This window comes from Drosophila virilis, chromosome X, assembly GCF_030788295.1.
Source record: "Drosophila virilis strain 15010-1051.87 chromosome X, Dvir_AGI_RSII-ME, whole genome shotgun sequence".
NCBI lineage: Eukaryota > Metazoa > Arthropoda > Insecta > Diptera > Drosophilidae > Drosophila > Drosophila virilis.
In genome coordinates this window covers 16,362,501-16,376,846 of record NC_091543.1, presented here as the reverse complement: position 1 = coordinate 16,376,846, position 14,346 = coordinate 16,362,501, and the positions used below count along the sequence as shown (strand labels likewise).

Below are 14,346 nucleotides of genomic sequence, written 5' to 3'. Positions count from 1 at the left end.
ATGGGTTTGTGGTCGTATATGTGTGTAAAGATACAAATTGAAAAAATGTACTGCATGCAATACATACTTAATAATCCCTGCAAATAGCTTGTGTGTGTGTGTGTGCGTGTCTGTGCCTATAAGTATGTATTATTATGCAGTCCTGGGATAAAACCACTTCGATAACATGCCGGCCCTAGTTAGGGCCAGAGTAGCAATAAAAAAAATTACGAAATATCGATGTTTTGCTCTCGATATTGAAAATAAAAACATTGACCAAACAGGTTTATAACGGGGAGTGTCTTAATGTGTCAATAAAAAAATGTGTAACACCCAACTTCTATTGCAATTAAAGAAAATTATTGTTTTATTTCTGAATAGATCACAGCAAGGATGATCCATTTCACATGTTAAGCTTCGATACTCTTTAGAACTCACATCACTAGACTAGTGCGCTTCTCATCGATATATATATCGACGATATTTATACAAAAATCAGCTGTTGCCGCTATTTTGAGTAAACGTGACCACGAGTCGACGTTGTTTGTGCTAACAGACGTTTATTATTATGGCGAGAAAACGGAAAATACCAGTGCGTAAGCATCATGGCATACGCGATCCACTTAAGCAAATCGAACAGAAGGAGAAAAAGTATGTCATTTACAGTTGTTTAGTCAGTTTTTGTGCTAATGCATTTTACCACCCAGGCTGGCCAATGTGACAAATAATCCACCGACGCAAAACGAAGAACAGCGCGCCTCGCACAATTTCAAACAGTTCAAGAGAATCGCCGATGCCGCCAAAGCGGGCAAAAAGATTAAAATTGGTAGTATAGGTAAAGAGGACAAGCCCAAAGCGCCAAAAACAAAAAAGACCCAACCAGCTGCAGCGGGTGGACAAAAATCGACCAAGATCAAACAGTTTGATAACGAGACAAATGATGAGTACCTGCGACGAGTTAATCGTATAACTAGCGCTTCCGTCAGAGAGGCGCAATATGAGGCCAAATATGGGGTCAGTGTTATACGGAATCCGACAACGGGCGAAATAACTGTGCAGAAGCGCCCCAAAAATGAGATCGATGAGCTTTTAAAGCAGAAGCAAAAAGAGCGCCATAATCTCAAGAATGGACGTAGAAAACCCAATAAAGTAGTAAAGCCCGGCATGGATGCCAAGACACGCAAAGAGCTTATAAAGCGCGCCTTCAAGGAAGCCGAAGAAGAGAAAGAGCTAGAGGTAACCTGCCCCAATTAAATAGTGTATTGTAAGCTTTAACGCTCTCATTGCTCTCATTTGCAGGATGGCCCACTTCCAGAGTATAAGCAAGATGTATTTAAATTTGGCGAAATTGTGCATGGCCCGCCGTCGCTAAAGACGCTGCCGCGTAAGGCAAGCAAGACTGAGACTGTGCCCCGACCTGGCCGCAAGTCGAATCTGTTGCTTAAGTCTCTGCTGGATAAAGAGGCGCCAGCGTCAATTGCGAGTCCTCAAAATGCCGCAGCCAGCAAACAGAAAGCCGCAAGTACGCCAACGAAACTTCAACTCAAGGGCAAACGCAAGGATTTGCCCGCAGCTACGCGCAACATGCTCGAGGGCGAGCGCACCAAAATGGTCGATTTGTACCGTCAGCTGAAAAAGGAACAAAACGAGTCGAGACAGCGGCAACTGTAGTAGTTAGTTAACATTGTTGTTCATTGTTCATTTAATTTGTAGCAAACATTCAACTATTATAGAAGATGAAAGAAAGAAAACAACAACAACAATATAGTACAATGTATATGTAGTTGGATCTTGTCTGGTTTGCTTTTAAGGTTTTTGGTTTCAGAATTTCGAAGTTACGTCGTCAGCAACACGCACGGTGCACGACAGAATGAAAATTTAGCACCGCATTGTCCGGATTTGGCTTATCAGCCAAACACACAACAACTTCTTACAAGGTAATTTTAGAATTAGTTTTTGTTTTGTTTTTGTTTTTAAACGTGTGCAAAGAGCATGGAACATGGTGTTAATTGCAGCTGGGTAAGGGATAATACAAGGTCCAGATTCGTGTTTGTCTTTGGTCTGCAACACCACACACGCATATTGATGCGCTCCACAACGTTAACTACCTAAGTTACTCTGAGGGCCCCTACATGCCACCGGAGCTCTGCTTTTGCAGCATCTGAGCGAAACGCTGTGTTATCAGCAGCGATGTATCAATGAAACGATCCACACAATTGCTGAGGCACGTCTCTGTGGCATGGTCGAGTTTGGTGCTTGGTTTACCAATGCATTTCTCCCAGCAGATCTCATTGAACTCGTGTATCTGTGAGAGGGATATGTGGTTATTATTAAATGTGCAATTAACTAATGTGATATTCTCAATTGTATTGTATACCTGTGCATTGACCTGTGCCTTTTGTTTTTCAATCATAAGAAACTCCTGCAGCTCCTTATCATTGCCGGATAGATTCTCGAAGTCGGACATAGCTGGTATATATGATTAACGCTTTTCGTCAAGTTTTCAGTGAATTTATTACACAAAAAAAAAACTGTTTTCTTCTCGCCCGATACTTGAAATTTTTAGTTTTGAGGTTATATAAAAACTGACACACTAACAGAGTTGCCAGAATATTGACAGTAAATACCGAGAGTGTTGTAAAATCACGCAGCGCCGTCTGCAACAAGTTATCGATATTTGCCTCAAAGAAATTGACTAGACAAAAACAATCAATGCTAATACTGCATATTATTTTTTTTTCCGTTCCGCTGTATTTACATTTTTTGCGCAACGTAGTTAGTTTAAATTCAAACGAAGTGCAAGTTAGTGCTTGATTAGCACAGCAATAGAAACACGGCACATTAATGAGGCACCGACGAAGGCACCACCTAAGCCAAATATAGGCGAAAAAAATAGAAACATAGAAAAGAACAAAATTATTTCGTTCGATTGTTTTGATTTGGTGCTGTGGCTGCACCTGCTCAAAGCATTAAAATAACGCATAAAGTGAATTTATTTGAGAGCGTAGCTAACGTCTGCGATCTGCAGGCGTCGGCGGGTGCGAGACGGTCAGATTTATTGAATTTTTATATTTTGGCGCACGGAGTAGCGTAACCAGCCGCTACGCAATGGACGACAGCAGCAGCGGACGCACCTCTTTGGCGGACAGCGCCAGCTTGGCAACAGCTTCGCTGCAGAGCGGCAGCTCCAGTCAAAATATTGCCAACGATGGCCTCATCCACGTCTACAATTATCGCAGGGGCGACTATGAAAAGTTCTCGCCGTCGCTTCACTGCGAGGAGATATGCACCATAATGTGCCGCCATATGGATATACTGCCCACAGCGGTGCTGCTGTTCGGTATACGCGAGCAGAGCAACGGCACCGAGACATCACCGATGACGCTTAAAGTAAAGCACAAGTGGCAGCTGCCCGGCGAACTGCTAAATAGCAGTGTGCGCTACTGTTTCCGGATGCGGTTCCGTGTCCCGGAACTGGACAGACAGCTGCCAGTGATTGATGTGCACTGCCACAAGTATTTGTATCACCAGATGCGCTACGATATGCTGCACGAGCAGATCGCAGAGATACGCTATCCAGAGCAGAGGGACAAAGTGATGGGTCTGGCTGTAATGGATATGGTAATTGACAGGGAGGAGCAGCTGTTGCTGGCTCAGGCTGTCGAGAAGGCCTACAAGAGCTATTTGCCGCGCAGTTTGTGGCGCGCCCACCGCATCTTTGTGCGCTCCAAAATACGCAGCACCTTTCGACGTCTGAACAGCAATCGACCAAACGTGGACAGCCTCAAGTGGCACTATGTGCATCAGATCTGCGACCTGGCGCCCACCTATCTAACCGAACAGTTTAATGCCACCGTCGAATATTTCCCCAATGAGTCAACAACGGAGCCACCCCATGGCAACGGCAGCATCGCCAGCTCAACGCGCACCTCGACCACAACGCTAGTCACAGGCTCCAATACGACCCTCTCTACCACGATAACCGGGCCCGGTAATCAGCGCAACGACAGCGGCAGCGACACCCACACACTGCGCGGCAGCCAGCAGACCCCACAGCCAAGTCGTCACAGGGCCTCCCAGCAGCAGCAGCTGCAGCCCAACTCCATACCCGTCTATGTCAGGCTATTTCATCATGATTCACCCGAGCCTGGCCTAAAGGTGGCGCGCGTCACATCAGAAGCCACACTAAAGGTGGGTACAGCTGCAATTGACATTTGTGGGCATTTCTCGGAAACGATACGGCATGAGCTAAATCTGCAAGACTCATTTCTTTTACGTACATATGTGCCAAGGGCAAAGGAAGTATGCTCAACTGATTTGATTCGACTTGACAGCCAAACGTTGCCTTCTGGCGTAAGCACTGCGCAAAACTCTGTCCATGGCTAAAAATAGTCCAAAAAGGTAACGTTTTTGGGCTTCCTGACGTCAAGACTGCATCCTAGGGGGCCTAGAGTGCGGAAAACGTGACCAGTTCTGATAATTCAGCTATTTTCGTGGCCATTCCAGCGACACCTAATCAGCTGTGTTACCCATTTAGCCATTTTCCAGTTAAATGTGGGTCATGTCAGAGTTTCTAAGCAACAGCCCGCTTAAAGTTTGAATTGATTTAACCTTTCCTTTGGCATCGACAACGACAGGCACTAACTAGTCTTGCCAATTCAGTTATTTTCTACCTACATAGGGCTGATGTTTGAGTTCCTCAGGCAGTTTTGCAGAGTTTGTTTTAGCTATTTTTTTTTTTTTTTTTTGGCATCACAGTGACAATTACAATTCTCTTGCCAATTCTGTTATTTTCTAGCCGATTTTAGGTATTTACTGTAGTTGTTAGCCGAAAAGAGTTAGATTTTAAACTGATTTAGACATTTTTGGCATATCACCGACAAGTACTAACAAGTCTTGGGTTATTAGAGAATTTGTCAGCCGAAAGCAGCTTTATTAAAAACAATAACAATGCATAGAAAGCTTTAACATTGGATTCAGCTGACTGTGACTGGGGTACAGAAAATCTTTATATATCCTTAAACTGAAGGGATCATAATTTGACTACCTAACTAAAGTCAGACTGTGATAACAGATTTTCGTACCTCATTCGCCTTTAATGGCTGTATCCAATTATTATAGCAATTTCTCAATTATAGACACAACTAAATATACCGAGCCTCCCGTGCAACTGAGTATAAAGCCGAGTGGGTAGATTAAACACAACAAAATTAATATCAGAATCGCATTATTTCAACCTTTTCATGACGTTATAACTTAACAATTCTCATATCGGACTTGTATTAAATATTATCTATTAGCAAACGTTCATGATCTACTTATTAACCTTGTCCATTTTATATTGCAACATCTTCAAATAACTCTCTCCCCTTTATAATTAATAGTGGAGCCTTGTGGCCGTGGTCGAAGATATTTTCTCGCTGTATAAGGAGAGCGAACAGCTCGTGCGTCTGGAAATCGTTGGCTTTCCCAAGGGGTATCATATGCGTTTTGAAACGGAACATGAGATGAAATCGTTTATATCCTATCTGGGCATTTATATAAGGTACGATTTTCAACATGGAACAATTCATTCGGACAGACTAATTGCGTTCAATTTGTAGATTGACAGTAAAATGGATGCAGGACTTGTGTCCATCGTATAAGACACCATCGCTGGAGGAGTTGGAGCGTTTATATTGTCACGGACCCATCGGCGGTGGCTACTCATTTATGAAACTGCACGAGAACGGCGACAAGTGCGGCAGCTATATTGTACGCCAGTGCGATCGAGAGTATAACACATATTATATTGATATCAATACAAGAATGTAAGCTTCAAGCAAGATATAAGAACTCGACGGTATAAGGACCCACAAAATTTATATTATTAACAAACATATCTTTTGCTTTGTGCAGTGTGGCCAGAAACAGCGATCATGATCGATGCCAAACTGAGACATTCAAGATCATACGCAAGGACAAACAATGGAAGCTGGAACACAAGAGCGATGAGCACATCTTTGATCAGTTGTCAGAACTGGCCCAGTTTATACGCACCGATAGCCCCGATCGTATACGCATACCGGCCTCTAAATATGATAAGCCGCCATTGTTGCTGCTCTGTTTGCCAAAAAATTTAAAAACCAAAAAGACTGAAGCGGAATTGAGCGAAGCGGAATTGCAGCGTCGTAATCCTCAGATATTTAATGCAAAAACTGACCTACAATGGTACCGAGGTAAGAACAAAATCCGCTAGTCCAAAATCATGCACTTTTCCGTTATTACGTGGGATTTTCTTTAAGAACATGGTAGCAAGGTAAGCTCTGTATTCAGTAGCACAAATTATTAATAGGATTTAATTAAACAAGTTTCCGTCATTAAAGTGGAAAATGGGCGGAAAACTGTTGTTTTTTTGGGTAGTTTTCATTAGGTAGGATTTAAAAAAAAAAAAAAAAAAAAAAAAAAAAATAATGAGGTTCCACAGATATTCAATCGGAAAACCGACCTCCTATGGTGCCAAGGTAAGATCTCTATATATTAGCTAAAATCATTCATTTTGTACAAAAGAAGCTTCCTTCATTAGGGTGGGAAATGGGCGGAAAATGGTTGGGTTTTTTGTATGATCATTTCCATTCAAAATAGTTTTCATATAAAATATAAGTTATTTTTTTTTTTTTTCAAATTAGACGTAAGCGTAAAATGGGGGAAATTAATATTCAGTTCGCACGGCTTTAAACACGTTTTCAATATAATCAATGTTTATGGATAAATCCACATAAATAAGCTGGAAATGGATGAAAGTTCAGTGTCCAAATAAGATCTATATTAAAATACAATAGAGTGGTGTTGTGTCGTGCTGTGCTGTGCTGTGTTGTTTTTTTTTCGGCAAATCCACGGACCCTAGTGGAATGTAATAAATGGAAGAAATACAAATACAATCTATCTTTAACCGTATATTTTAAACAATCATTAACCCGCACCCCGTGTTTGTAGACTCGATTAATGACAGCGACGATGACAAGGTGTACACAATGCGCGGTGACTGGATGCAGCAGGGCTCGTTCAAGGATGTGCCAGTCACAATGAAAATGCTAAAGTACGATGCGAATTTTGAAGAGTTCATGAAACTGGCGCAAACCTGGAGCCTAATACAGTCGCCGCAGTTTATTAAACTGTATGGCCTAACATTATCCGTGCCATATACAATGGTCATGGAGTACTCGAAATACGGGCCGTTAAATAAATTTCTGCAGATGCATCGAAACATTAGCATGTACTGTTTGCTGGACGTGATGCATGGCCTGGTGCGTGGCATGCACTATCTGGAGGATAATAAGATAATACACAACTATATACGCTGCTCCAATTTGTACGTAACCAAATACGACTCCGAGAAGTATGTGCTCGATGCCAAAATCAGCGATCCCGGCTGTCCGCGTCCTTACAAGCAATCCGAGTGAGTTGCGATTGCACAATGCGTCAATTATCGAGCCCCCCGATTTATCGCTTATTGTTTTGATCTTCAGTTCACCCTGGATACCGATCAAGTACTACAACAACCTAGAGGGAGCCAAACAGGATTCTAGCACACAGCTCTGGGCATTTGCGACTACCATTTATGAGATTTTCTCGCGCGGCCAGCTGTCGCTGGATCAGTTGAAACAGCGCGATCTCATACGCAATAGAACCATTGATGGCGGCATATTGAAGCCGCTCAACCAACGCCTCTGCCCACCTGAAATGTACAATACAATTATGGATGGCTGGAGCGATGATCCGGATAAGCGTTTCAGTCATCACGACATATTTACGCGACTGAATGCCATCAAAACCCGCTTACAACGAAACTACGATGTGCCTGAAACGGAAATGGAGTCATGTAAGTGAAGCATTCGTTTTAAACCCTGTGCCGATTCAGATTCCTGGGTATACGAATTTGTAATTTGTAATAGCTGCGACTCCACGCGTTTTTAGATCGACTGCTGAGTCGACAAAGCTATGTTTGTCTGTCTATTGAGTTGCATAGATCCCTTTGCTTGTCTATTGAGTCTCTGGCTTAAAGCTATCCATATTGCATCTTGCATAGATCCCTCGGCTTACTGATGGCAGTACATATGCCAGATATTGGACGCCAGGGATAAAACAATTTATGCATAAAAGACTTGCTGTTCAGGATATCTAAACCAAACGTTAATGTTCTCCAATTTTTCTATTCTGAACCCATTAAAAATGGGTAAGAAGGGTATAATGTATTTGTGAAAATGTATTTACCAGGCAGAAGGAAGCAATTCCGACCCTATAAAGTATATAGATTCTTGATCAGCATCAGCAGCCGAGTCGAGCTAGCCATGTCCGTCTGTCTTCTGTCCGCTCGACCGTATGTATGAACGCAAGGATCTAAGAGCCTATAAGAGCTAGAGACTTGGAATGCTGTAGGTCCTTCTAGTGACCGCGCAGGAGATTATTTTCGATATTCGATAACTTGCCCCGTTAAGCAATTTTGGTTGCTTGTAGAGTATTATATATATGTATCTAGTATCTTTTAGTCTATGCCTATCGCCCCCTCCCCGATGCCACCGAACAGTTATAGGCCAAGTTAATAACCCAACTTGTATTGCCCACCAATTTAAGCTACAATTTTAAAAATTGTACTGCGTAAACTGTCATCAAGGTCGGTTAAAAAACACAACAGAAAATGTGTTTCGGCTGCCTACGTGTTTACGGCAGCTAGCGCAAATTCCAAGAATTTCTGTATAATGTACATGTACACACACTTTCATGAGGCTCTGCTTCGAATTCTATCAACAGCATTGAATTTGCGATTGTATTGTGTTCTGTGCTGCCATTTTTTTCTCATTAATAATGTTTGGTAGAGGTGGCGACAAGAAGCGCGGTAGGTCGACCTACCGAGGAATGTATTTTTTTTTTTTGGCTAGTGTTCCTGATAAGTAGAGGCGCCAGCAAGTAAGGCGGTGAGTTGCGAGCTCAAATCTGCCGAGGGAACTTTGTTTTTATACCCTGAACCCATTAAAAATGGGTAAAAAGCGTGGAAATGGAAATGTATGTAACAGGCAGAAGGAAGCATCTCCGACCCCATAAAGTATATATATTCTTGATCAGCATCAACATCCGAGTCGATCTAGCCATGTCCGTCTGTCTGTCCGTCCGTCCATCTGTATGTGTGAACGCAAGGATCTCAGAACTCAAATTTTAGATGTAGGCGCTCCTAGTGCCTGCGCAGATCGAGTTTGTTTCCGATAGTCGATAACGTACTCCGTTTCCAAGCAATCGATAAAAATCGATATCGATATCCTGTTTTTTTTGGGCAAATTGGGTAAATGATAAGAGCTAGAGTCACCAAACATGATATGTTGCTTCTAGATTATTATATATTTGTCAAGTATCTTTCATTTTGTACCTATCGCCACGTTCCTGCCACCACCACAGAGCTATTAATCAAGTGAATTACCCAACTTTTATTGCCAACCAATTTAAGCCACAATTTAAATGCAATTGACTATTTCAGTAATCACAAATATTCTATGGTGTAATAAGATATACTGTAGAAAATTTCATAAAGATCGGTTAAAATAATATCAAAGTTATATGCAACTGCGCATTTGAATAGAGCATCATCCTTAAGAATTTCTGTATACATCTACACACACACATTCAAGCGCGTCTGCTTCGCATTCTTACAGCATGGTAATTGCGACTTTTTTCTGTAATGCCATTTTAGTTCCTTTTTTATCATAAGTACTTAATAATTGGTGTGGCTGCTGAGTAGAGTCATAGCGAGTGGTGCGGTCTGTCGCGAGTTTGAGCCCTAACGGAGAATGTACTTTTTTTTTATACCCTGAACCCATTAAAAATGGGTAAAAAGCGTATATTGTATTTGTGCAAACTGCGAATGTTTGTAACAGGCAGAAGGAAGCATCTCCGACCCCATAAAGTATATATATTCTTGATCAGCATCAATAGCCGAGTCGATCTAGCCATGTCCGTCTGTCTGTATGTATGAACGGAAGGATCTCAGAACCTATAAGAGCCAGAGACTTAAAATTTTAGATGTAAGTGCTCCTAGTGCCTGCGCAGATCGAGTTTGCTTTCGGTAATCGATAACTTACTCCGTTTCCAAGCAATCGATAAAACTCGATATCGATATCCTGTTTTTGGGCAATTTTGGTAAATAATAAGAGCTAGAGTCCCCAAACATAATATCTTGCTTCTAAAATAGAATATATATACGCGTTGATGTTGGAAGAAGAGGGTTCAGGGTATTCCATAGTCGGGAGCTCCCGACTAGAACCTCATACTTGTCTTTGATTTATTTGGTATGGATTTAGAGGATTCAGGGTATTCCCTAGTCGGGAGCTCCCGGCTAGAACCTCTAACTTTTTTAATTTCTATTATAACTAAAGCAAACGAACGCGTAGCCCGAGCTGCATTTGGTGTTGGAAGAAGAGGGTTCAGGGTATCGGGAGCTGCCGACTCTTTTTTGTTTAACTATGTCAATTCTAATGGTAGACATCTATTTTGCTTTCTCCGGTAAAGTTTGCAAATATGCCGATCTGCTTGCAAACTTTTTTCAAAGTACCTACTCCTCTAGATATAATATAAATCGGCCTTATCCCTATCAGAGGTCAAACTGCACCTTAAATCCTATTATATCGGAAAGTTCCCTTTTCAGCGACCTTAAGACAATCAAGCCGCCTTACTCACCGGGCCCTGGTGGTGTTACTGCTTGTGTGTTCAGGTACTGTGCTGCAGCATTATGTTTTCGAATTGTCCGTAAGCACTTCATCTTCTCCGACCATTTGAAAAGAATCATACAATATCCTCCTCAATATGAAAGGAATGCTTTTGAGAGAATCATAACAGCTCAAGATTTATGTAGTTCTATTATATCAACTTCCCAGCATGGGTTCGTGAAGCGCAGATCTAATCTTCTTTAGTTTACTTCGCTAGTATTTGATGGGTTTAAGAAAAGAATGCAGACTGACGTCATCTATATTGACTTTAGTAGGGCCTTCGACTCTGGCAACACCGCTCCTGACTCCTTCATAAATTATGCCTTCTCGGCTTCGCAGTCAATCTCTTGAACTGGATTTCACACTATTTGCGTAAAAGAACCCAAAAGGTTTGTTTTAGATATACGTTCTGTAAACGTGTGCTGGGAACTTTCTAAAGGTCCCATCATCTTGGCCCGCATCTCGTTTAATCTCTTAATCAATGACGTTTCCTCGAAACTGTCTCACTCTCTAGTATTAATATATGCTGAGGATGTAAAATTATGCCTTCGACATAAAGAGCTCTTAAATTTAAATTGATCTAAATGTAACGCAATGATTTTCTATAGAAGCCCCCTCCCCATTTGGTTTCTTACATCCTTGATAGCTCTAGGTGTCATTTTTGATCATAAACTTAAATTCGACTCTTATGTTAAGACCGTGGTCAATAAGGCCAGAATTGTTTGAGGTTTCATCAATCGATTGTCGAAGCAGTTTAATGACAAAGACCCTTTTACATCAATATAGGTTGTATCTATATTTGAGTATGCCTCATGGCCATCATATCCATCAAGACAGAATTGAATCCTTACGTAAACAATTCTTGTTGTTTGCCCCTCGGGTTTTAAATTGGGTTCATCGTGTACCGTCATACTCCAGCAGACTTCTGATGATTTATCTTCTTTCCCCCAATTGATCCTAAAGCCATGCTTGCCGTAATATTTATTCATAAACTTATTACTGGTGTAATTTACTCTTCTGTGGTGACTAACCAATTAAATTCCTTCATCCCTACTAGACTTACACGTATTTTTACACCTTTATCGCTGCAATTTTGTTCAACTAACCTTGTATGAACCTTCTGTGACAAATATTAAAAGCATTACAAAGTACTCTGCTCAGAGCTTTGTCCTGCTTGTCGAAAGTCTTCTATTCTAAACTACTTTAGCAAGTAGATAGTTTTATATTTCGCGATCGGGTGGACGGGAGATGGGAAGCAGGACATTGCATCGGAATTCACGCAAACAACAAGTAAATGACAAAATCTTGGAGAAACAATCGGTCGAACAATTCCTGTTTATCAGGTTATCTATCAAATCCCAGCTTAATTGATGCTTTGAACAATCGGATTAGTATATCATTAAGTCGATTGATTAACAAATTGAGCTAAGTGTTAGCACTTTGAGCTCGAAACCCCAAGTAGACGGAAGACAGCAAAGCTGTACCCTTCACTTACCAATTGATAGAAATTGTATTGAAGGCCCATTATAGAAATCAATTATATATCTGCCACGATATATAAACTACGAGACTACGAATATGCTTACTATATTGTCATCTATTCTGTTTTCTTAACACTTTGGCAATCTTTGTCTCGATATCATGCTGTTCAATGCCGGCCAGAGGATATTGCATATTCGGTACTCCGAAGCTAAATTTTCTTGTTATGCCCTTGTAGAGGGTATTATAAGTTTGTCATCAAATGTAACAACATCAACAGCCGAGTCAATATAGCCGTGCCCGTCGGTTTTTCTGCGAACCAGTCTCTCAGTTTAAAGCCTATCGTCTTGAAGCGTTGCATGGGTCGTGGATCGGACCACTATATCATATAGCTGTCATAGGAATGATTGGTCGAAAAGTTGGTTCCGATATGGAAACCTTTTTATACCCTTGCGGTCGGTATTATAAATTTGTCACGAAATGTGTAATGCATAGAAGGAGACATCTGCGACCCCATAAAGTATATATATTCTTGATCAGTATCAGCAGCCGAATCGATATAGCCCATCCGTCTGTCTGCGAACTAGTCTCTTAGTTTAACGTTGCGTAGGTCTGTCATTATGTCGCAACTGGCCGTATCGGACCACTGTATCATATAGCTGCCAGAGAAACGATCGGACGCAAAGTAGGTTCTTGTTAAAAAAAAAAAACATATTTGTTTATCAAGATATCTTGACCAAAACTCGGTATTTATTAGTTTTACTTTGCTATCCACATATATGCAAAATTCTTTCAACATCGGACCACTTTATCATATAGCTGCCATAGGAACGATCGGTCGAAAACAAAGTTCTTGTATGGAAATTTTTTTTGCTTTTCAAGATATCTTGACCAAACTCGGCATTCAGAGATTTCACTATGTTGCCTACATTTATGCAAAATCTTATTGACATCGGACTTGAATATCATATAGCTTCCATAGGAACGACCAGTTGAAAAGTAGGTTTTTGTATGAAAAACTTGTTTGGAATAAACTATTTTACCTGTGCTTCTAAGATACGGGCAAAGCACTATGGGCATTATGAAAAGTTGGGTCTGCTAGGGTATTAATACTTCAGCGTGCCGAAGATTTTTATTTAAATCAGTTTTGTGATTAAACTAACCGATGAATTATAAAAAGAATAGATAAAACTTTTGTCCGTACTGAAATCCCATAAGAGATCAGTCCATATCGCGTTGCCTAAGCTTAAGCCGAAGTCCATGTTTGCTAGTTTAAACATTCCTAATTATACCCTGAACAAATTAAAAATGGGTATAAGGGTATATTGTATTTTTGCAAAATGCAAATGTATGTAACAGGCAGAAGGAAGCATCTCCGACCCCATAAAGTATATATATTCTTGATCAGCATCAACATCCAAATCGATCTAGCCATGTCCGTCCGTCCTATAAGAGCTAGAGACTTGAAATTTTAGATGTAGGTGGTCCTAGTGCCTGCGCAGATCGAGTTTGTTGCCGATAATCGATAACTTACTCCGTTTCCAAGAAATCGATAAAAATCGATATCGATATCCTGATTTTTGGGCAATTTTGGTAAATAATAAGAGCTAGTCACCAAACTTGATATGTTGCCTCTAAAATAGAATATATATATGCATTGATGTTGGAAGAAGAGGGTTCAGGGTATCTCCTAGTCGGGAGCTCCCGACTAGAACCTCTTGTTTAAATCTATGAAAAACGTAAATTGCAAAATTATATCTCAGCTGACAAATAAAACCATTAATATAGAACTGAGACGAAACGCTGGGAAGTTAAAATTGTAGCTTACTTTTTACTATGAACCGAAACTTAAGACAGAACCTGAACCCAAGCCCGAGTTCAAATAACTTTGGGCGTGACTCGGCTTTTAAAACTGGCATTTAACTAAACAAAAAATTTGAATATGTGCCAAATGTTGGCTAATGATCTAATGTAGCCCGCAATTTCTATATGAAAATATATAAAAATAGACTAGCAATATTTTCAGCAGAACGGGCAATTCTATAAAATTAAGAATTATATATAGTCAAGTTGGGAACAACCAAACCATGTGCTGGTACCCAAATAAAGAGCAAATGTGTCATTCCCAATTGGCATCAATATTTCCAAAGATATA

At 40.8% G+C, this 14,346-nt stretch overlaps 3 protein-coding genes across 3 annotated transcripts in view; 2 read left to right on the top strand and 1 right to left on the bottom strand.

The window, feature by feature from the left end:
• Nucleotides 1–471: 471 nt before the first annotated feature.
• LOC6635445 (coiled-coil domain-containing protein 137) lies at nt 472–1,756 on the top strand. Its single transcript, XM_002058949.4, has 3 exons — nt 472–630; nt 687–1,215; nt 1,279–1,756. The coding sequence occupies exons 1-3, from the start codon at nt 548–550 to the stop codon at nt 1,648–1,650; spliced, it is 984 nt and encodes a 327-aa protein (XP_002058985.1). The 5' UTR covers nt 472–547; the 3' UTR covers nt 1,651–1,756.
• On the bottom strand, nt 1,646–2,558 carry Tim8 (translocase of inner membrane 8). Its single transcript, XM_002058950.4, has 2 exons — nt 2,357–2,558; nt 1,646–2,284 (listed from the first exon to the last, which is right to left on the bottom strand). Exons 1-2 carry the CDS (start codon nt 2,444–2,446, stop codon nt 2,108–2,110), a joined length of 267 nt encoding a protein of 88 aa, XP_002058986.1. The 5' UTR covers nt 2,447–2,558; the 3' UTR covers nt 1,646–2,107.
• A 107-nt stretch (nt 2,559–2,665) lies between these two features.
• hop (tyrosine-protein kinase hopscotch) overlaps nt 2,666–14,346 on the top strand; it is a 14,209-nt gene continuing 2,528 nt past the window's right edge. The window contains exons 1-6 of the mRNA XM_002058951.4: nt 2,666–4,170; nt 5,364–5,524; nt 5,583–5,789; nt 5,878–6,197; nt 6,955–7,417; nt 7,488–7,840. Coding sequence (XP_002058987.1) covers nt 3,088–4,170; nt 5,364–5,524; nt 5,583–5,789; nt 5,878–6,197; nt 6,955–7,417; nt 7,488–7,840 — 2,587 coding nt within the window. The 5' untranslated portion in view covers nt 2,666–3,087. The remainder of the gene's footprint in view (nt 4,171–5,363; nt 5,525–5,582; nt 5,790–5,877; nt 6,198–6,954; nt 7,418–7,487; nt 7,841–14,346) is intronic.